This window comes from Kogia breviceps, chromosome 14 (genome assembly GCF_026419965.1).
Source record: "Kogia breviceps isolate mKogBre1 chromosome 14, mKogBre1 haplotype 1, whole genome shotgun sequence".
Lineage (NCBI taxonomy): Eukaryota > Metazoa > Chordata > Mammalia > Artiodactyla > Physeteridae > Kogia > Kogia breviceps.
In genome coordinates, this window is record NC_081323.1 from 54820452 (window position 1) to 54827522 (window position 7071).

Genomic DNA, 7071 nt, shown 5'->3' on the forward strand with positions numbered 1-7071 from the left:
TATTGTGCACCTTATCTATTGGCAGGGATACTGTCTACCTGCATCTCTAGCTGAGCACAGATGGGCACCCAGAGGTTGCTGACTCAATGACCCACCTCTCCAGGGCCAGTCCTGGGCACTGGTGGTGTCCTGTGGACCTCTGTGGGCACCTGGGCCTTCATGGGCAGAGAGGTGCCAGCAGATAACATGAGGGGAGAGATCTGGGTAGGTCCCAACACAAGGCACCCAGAGCAGAAAAGGGAGACCCCCTGCGAGTTAGCGCCCGCCCACCTCGATTCCACACCACTCCGGGAGGCTGCAGCGAAGAACTGTCCCCGTGGCGTCACTGCATCGCCAGCCAATCTGCTCCGACGTGGCGGGCAAGCGGGGCTGCAGGGGGCGCCCACACCCACCCGGGGCGCAGATCCCGCTTCGGCAGCATGAGCGCGGCCGAGCGCCCGCCCCCGGCGCCTGCCGAGGCCCCTGAGCTCCCCGGGGCCCTACGCTCGCTGCTCTTGGCCACTGGCGTCGCGGGGGGCTCTTGGCCGCGCTGCGTCCTGCCGTTCGGCGCCGTGGTTCTGCTTGCAGGCGCCGCTGCCATGGCCATCACCTTCTCGCTACGCGGACCCCTCCTGGACCTGGCCCAGGGCTCGGCACGGGCATCGGGCTACTGGCCGCCGCCTTCCTGTGCTGGCGCGCACGGCGGCGGCGGCAGAGGGTCGGGCGCCGGGGGCGGCGGGAGCCGGGGACGCCCTGATCCCATGCGCCAAGCCCTCTCGCCTGCGAGGTCACGGCGAGCCTCCTCCCTCCGGGTCTCGCCTGGGCCCGGCTGGCGCAGTGCCAAGCGCGTGTCGCGGAAGCCTCCTCCCCAGACGCCGTACCCAAACCATTCTGTTCTGAACGCTCAGGATGCCCGAGCTTTGGGCACTTCGAGCCGTCTCCCTCCCCTCCCCCGATTCGGCTCTCCCGCTCTCGCACCCGCCTCCGCCCAAGTTGCTTTTGAGCATTTCGCTTGGTGCGCGGGGCCGGCGGCAGTCTACGCGACACGAGGGCCCTGCAGGGTATGCAGGGTCCTGGGCGGCGGCGGGCCGGGGACTTGGCGTGGCTACCCTCCTCGGGGCGAGGCACAGTGGGCTCTGTCCCCCTCCCCTAGCTGTCTTTCTTCCCCACTGGTTTGGAAGCCCCTCGAGGCAAGATAGGCGCTCAATGTTTGTGCTATATATGAACAAGTGGTGGCTTGCAAAAGTCTGGCGGGGACAGTAGGTCCTGGGCTAAGCCGGGAGTATTTGATCAGTTGGCCTTTTAAGAGAAAGACCCCAGTCCCCTGAGACATGTCAGGACCCCCTCGGTCCCTTTTCCCCCAGAGAGGTTCCTGGAGCCTCAAAGCTAGCAGCTGTCACTCTGAGTGGGGGCAGGGGAGGGGAGGCCTGCAGCAGCCTGAGGAGTTGCAGGTGGGGAACTAGAGGCTGAGCCTCCTCTAAGGTGCCAGGAAGGGGCAGGGCCAACAGAGAGGTGTGAGACCTGAGAGGCCCTAGTCAAGGACTGGGGACAGATGGCTGAGTCCCAAGGAGCACTGAGCCTGGGTGGGGGGCTGTGAGGAAAGCCCTCACTAACTCCCATCACACTGTCTGCCAGGGCTGCCCCCGGGGCCAAAGTAGAAAGCACACCTAGGGCCACTCCAGAAAAGAGCCTGGGCTGCCTGCAGCCACCTCCCTGGGGAGCTAGTGGGGCAACAAAGCTCTGGGCCAGGTCCCTGCCTGCTGACCCCGATGAACACTCTGCAGGCCCAGCCCTGGGGGCCTTCACCCACACCAGAGGCCACCAGATGTTCTGCAGATCCTACCCCCAATTCACAGGGAGGCTGTGCTGCACACAAAGCCTTCAAGCCTGGGGAGGGGGAGCTGCTCCCTGCTTTCCTCCTTCCCAGCAGGAGTCCTGAAGTCCAGACAGCCAAGGTTTCCCTGGAGTCTTGTCTCAGGCCCTGGGGAACCACTGGCTTGGGCCTGAGCATTTCTCCCCACTGTGGCCACCTCCTTGCTTCTAACGGTCCCAGAAGGATCTATCACACCCCCCGCTTTCCCACCAGGGCTCCCCCCATCCCAAGCAGGTTTGAGGCTGATGATCAGAAGAACCTTGAAGAAAATAGTTGGGAAGGTGCTCTTTCTGAACTTGACCCATCCCAGAGCAGAACCATGCTCCCTGCCAGCTACCTCATTCATGCATGGCTGTTTGTTATAAGGGGCACATTCTCTTTATTGGGAAGTTGAGGGACAGGCCCCAGTGGCACCTGCTCTGTGGGGTGAGGGGCACCCTCAGCCTTCCTGTTGCTGCCAGAGGAGAAGAGAGAGGCCAGCAGCCCCTCTGGCCCTCCTGGCTCAGTCTTTCCAAAGTCTCCTATTATCCCTTCAAGTCCCTTCACCCCTCACCCCTGCATTTGTGCTGGTTAGGCCTGGTGAAGGGCCTGACCAGAGAGTGTCAGTCACTCCAGGTAGCCCATCAATCACTCTTTTCGTGCTGCTCCTTCTCCAAGGTCAAGCCCTGGTGTGTCCTCCTCTTCTCCTTCAGTATCCCCTGGGAGGCTTCTATGTCCTCCTGCTCCTCCTCTTCTAAATAGCACAAGGATTCTGCTTCTCTCTATCCTCTTCTTATCTGTCCTTGCTGTGTCTCTGGCCCAACTGAGGGCGGCTGGGCTGCCTCGCCTACATAGACACACCCATGTGGTGTCCTCCACTGACAGCTGGGCTTGGCCTGGGGTCAGCCTCCCATCTAGAACTTCAGGCCTCAGAGCTGCTCCCAGGTGGGATATATTCCCATGTTCCCTGCCCCCTTTGCATGGGGCTGACCCTTGCTGGGATGCTTTGCCTCTTCCATCAAGGAGGGACTCCAGTCTGTTGAGCTCCCTGGCTACATCCAATACCTATGTGGTTCATGAAATCCCAACAGCTTGGCAAAATTGAATAATAGCCATCTGGCTGATGAGGAAACTGAGGTTTGGGCAGGTTGAGGAATTGAAACCACACAACTAGAAACTGGAGCAGCTTGGATTCAAAATCAGACTGGCCCCAATCCTGGGTTCTTTTTACTACAGCAGACTGCTGCCCTGGGGACACCCCACAACCACCAGCCCAGCTTGGCTCCCTCTGTGCTGAGTGTGCCCTGTAGGGACCAATGGGAGCATGTGGGTCCCACCTTCAGATCCAGGGCCCAGCCTGCCTGATGGGCCTGAGGGAAGAGGCAGCCAGACCCCCACCCAGCACGTGGCACAACCCCAGGAGCAGTCAATGCCTGGAGGCAGGCCGGGGGCCGGCTGGGTGGTCCCCCACGGGCTGCGTGGCTGAGCCACCCCCTCCAGAGCCCTCCCGCCAACACATTCCTGGCTCCCCGGCCCCTCCCCCGGCTCCAGGGCCTCCCAGCCCCCTCCCCCGCTGGCCCAGCCAGTGTCTGAATCTGCTTCTGATTCCGGCTCTGCCGACGAGGCCCCCTCCCCTCCCTTCCTCGGCCCCCTCCCCTCCCCTCCCCTCCCTCCTTCCCGGCCCGAGCAGCCCCGCCCCCGGCTGGGCCCAGGCTTGCGCCTGCTGCGCCCCCAACCCTCTACTGGCACAGCTCGCCCGCCCTCGCTGCAGCCGGGAGGAGGCGGCAGCCGGGGCGCCCCAGGCCCCGCCCGCCCTCGGCCGGTCCCGGGAGGCCGGGAGACCTGCTCGACCCGGCCCTCGGTGGGTGAGTGCGAGCGGCGGGCGGCGGGTGGGGCCTCTGCGGGCGGAGGCGCCGAGAGCGGGGGCGACGCCTGTCAACGCTCCAGGCCCAGCGGGAGGACGCGCCGACATCCCCGTTGCTCCGCTCGGCCCAGGGCATAACGGCGGCTGCGCCCACCTCTGGGCCCTGACTGGAGCGGCCCGGGGCTCTGGTTGCTCGGCACCGCGGGCCAGCGGGCAGAGCCTCGGATCGGGCTCTCTCTCCCAAGGGCAGCGGCGTGGGCCCCCGGCCGGTTGGCTGACCAACGGCGGCTCCGGCCATGCCCGGCTGGCCCTGGGGGCTGCTGCTGGCCGCGGGCACGCTCTCGGCCGCGCTGAGTCCGAGGCCGCCGGGGCCCGCCGACCCCTGCCATGACGAGGCGGGCGCGCCCCGCGGTTGCGTGCCCGGCCTGGTGAACGCGGCCTTGGGCCGCGAGGTGCTGGCGTCCAGCACGTGCGGGCGGCCGGCCACGCGGGCCTGCGACGCTTCGGACCCGCGGCGGGCACACCCCGCCGCCCTCCTGACCTCCGCAGGGGGCACCACAAGCCCGGTGTGCTGGCGTTCGGAATCGCTGACGCAGGTGCCCCTCAACGTGACCCTCACAGTGCCCCTCGGCAAGGCTTTTGAGCTGGTGTTCGTGAGCCTGCGCTTCTGCTCTGCACCCCCCACTTCGGTGGCCCTGCTCAAGTCGCAGGACCATGGCCGAAGCTGGACCCCACTGGGCTTCTTCTCCTCCCGCTGTGGCCTGGACTATGGCCGTGTGCCTGCCCCTGACGATGGCCCAGCTGGTCTGGGGCCCGAAGCTCTGTGCTTCCCTGAGCCCCAGGCCCAGCCTGATGGGGGTGGCCTTCTGGCCTTCAGCGTGCAGGACGGCAGCCCGCCAGGCCTGAATCTAGACAGCAGCCCGGTGCTCCAAGACTGGGTGACCGCCACAGACATTCAAGTAGTGCTCACAAGGCCTACCATGCTGGGGGACACGAGAGACACCACAGCCATGGTCCCTTACTCTTACTCAGCCACTGAACTCCAGGTGGGCGGGCGCTGCAAGTGCAATGGGCATGCCTCCAGGTGCCTGCTGGACACCCAGGGCCATCTGATCTGCGACTGCCGGCATGGCACCGAGGGCCCTGACTGCGGCCGCTGCAAGCCCTTCTACTGCGACAGGCCATGGCAGCGGGCCACGGCCCGGGAAGCCCATGCCTGCCTTGGTGAGGCCTTGGAGGGTGGCCTGGGGATCTGAGACCAGGCCAGCCTGTCCCTGACTCATCCCTCCCTGCAGCTTGCTCCTGCAATGGCCATGCCCGCCGCTGCCGCTTCAACATGGAGCTGTACAGACTGTCTGGCCGCCGCAGTGGAGGTGTCTGCCTCAACTGCCGGCATAATACCGCCGGCCGGCACTGCCACTACTGCCAGGAGGGCTTCTATCGAGACCCAGGCCGTGCCCTGAGTGACCGCCGCGCTTGTAGGGGTGAGCCTGCCGCCAGCCACCTGCACACCCTCACCTTCTGGTTTCCCACATCCCCAGATGGGCTTCTGACCATCCCACTTCTATCCTCAGCCTGTGACTGTCACCCTGTTGGTGCTGCTGGCAAAACCTGCAACCAGACCACAGGCCAGTGTCCCTGCAAGGATGGCGTCACTGGCCTCACCTGCAACCGCTGTGCCCCTGGCTTCCAGCAGAGCCGCTCTCCAGTGGCACCCTGCGTTAGTGAGTGATGCTGCCCTGCTTAGACCACCTCAGCCAAGGTCAACCCAGCTCCATGCTGCTGCCTACCTGGGACCCGCAGATCCCCCTGCCCCCCTCAACTGTCTCCTGAGCCCTGCAGATTCCCTTGGCCCCCTTCAAAGGAAGGCCTTTATCCCATCCTCTCCACAGAGACCCCGGTCCCTGGACCCACTGAGGAGAGCAGCCCTGTGGAGCCCCAGGGTGAGTGGAGGTCCCAGAGGGGGCATGTCCTTGGCTGGAGGGGGCTATGGATTCCAGGAGGGGAGGAGGAGAGGGTGGTAGAAGGAGGTGCAGATCGGTGCCAACCTCCTCCTGCGCCCCCCTCCCAGACTGCGACTTGCACTGCAAACCTACCCGTGGCAGCTACCGCATCAGCTTGAAGAAGTTCTGCAGGAAGGACTACGGTAGGCCGCCCTCAGGCCTCCTCACCTTGCCCTACTTTCCCTCTTTATACCCTGACCCTCGCTGGACCCCAAGGCCATCCCCCGGCCCTCAGGTCCTCCGCTGTCGCCGGCCCCGCCCTGTCAGCCCCTGTGGCCTCTCGGTGCTCCCGCTGTGGCGTGTCCTCTTTGTGTTCCTCCTCCACCCCGCCTCCCACTCCCGCGGGCGCCCTGTCCTCCTCTGCGCGGCCCGCCCCCTCTGGGCCCCGCCCCGCCTGACCCCGCCCCCTCTCGCCTCCCCCGCAGCGGTGCAGGTGGCGGTGCGCGCGCGCGGCGAGGCGCGCGGCTCCTGGACGCGCTTCCCGGTGGCCGTGCTCGCCGTGTTCCGGAGCGGCGAGGAGCGCGCGCGGCGCGGGAGCAGCGCGCTGTGGGTGCCTGCGCGGGACGCCGCCTGCGGCTGCCCGCGCCTACTACCCGACCGCCGCTACCTGCTGCTGGGGGGCGGGCCGGGGGCCGCGGCCGGGGGTCCCGACGGCCGGGGGCCCGGGCTCAGCGCCGCCCGCGGGAGCCTCGTGTTGCCCTGGCGGGATGCGTGGACGAGGCGCCTTCGGAGGCTGCAGAGGCGCGAGCGGCGGGGGCGCTGCGGGGCGGCCTGAGCCCGCGGGCCGGGCGGGGGCCGGGCGGGGCGCTTCTCACACATCAAGGCACACGTTCATCCAGTGCATCCGCTTGCCGAGAAGTCTTTGCTCGCGTCGCGCGCGTCGCCATCTGGGCCCCCCGCCCCGACACTGCCCCGCGCCTCCCTCGGTGCCTCGAGCTCCTGCCCAGGAGGGGTGTGACGGACGCAGGGACACCCCGGCCCCAACACAGAGGGATGTGATAGCCCCAGAGAGCTGCTTTGAGGCCCCCTGGGGCAGCTGTCATCCAAAGGACCCCTTGGCCCCCCCACCTTCAAGCTATCTGCCTCCTCCAAGGGGCGCCACGATACCCCCAGAGGGCCCTGTGGGGCCGAATACTTAGAGGCTCTGCGAACACCTCAAGGGCCTCTGTGACACAGCCCCCCGTGATGTCGTGGTCCCTCAGCGTTCCCACCTTCCTGAAAGGCACTGACACCCACCTCAAATAGTTATGAACCCCCTTCTGATGCCAGGACCCATAGAGATCTGCGAACACGCCAAGGGCCGCTGAGACTCCACCCGCCCCCGGACCCTGTGATCCGCCAGAGAGCGCCCTGACTCCCCAAGAGGCACTGTG

At 66.3% G+C, this 7071-nt stretch overlaps 1 protein-coding gene across 1 annotated transcript; it reads left to right on the forward strand.

The window, feature by feature from the left end:
* Window positions 1–3991: 3991 nt before the first annotated feature.
* On the forward strand, window positions 3992–6473 carry NTN3 (netrin 3). The gene is made up of 6 exons (XM_059037167.2): window positions 3992–4919; window positions 4991–5179; window positions 5270–5419; window positions 5588–5638; window positions 5767–5841; window positions 6124–6473. The coding sequence occupies exons 1-6, from the start codon at window positions 3992–3994 to the stop codon at window positions 6471–6473; spliced, it is 1743 nt and encodes a 580-aa protein (XP_058893150.1).
* The last annotated feature ends 598 nt before the right edge of the window (window positions 6474–7071 follow it).

Excerpts from the sequence above, each read along its gene's own strand:
- NTN3 (XM_059037167.2), top strand. The coding sequence starts at position 3,992 with ATGCCCGGCTGGCCCTGGGGGCTGCTGCTGGCCGCGGGCACGCTCTCG. Across the intron at positions 5,420-5,587 it reads TCCAGTGGCACCCTGCGTTA|AGACCCCGGTCCCTGGACCC; the intron begins GTGAGTGATGCT and ends TCCTCTCCACAG. Across the intron at positions 5,842-6,123 it reads GTTCTGCAGGAAGGACTACG|CGGTGCAGGTGGCGGTGCGC; the intron begins GTAGGCCGCCCT and ends CCTCCCCCGCAG.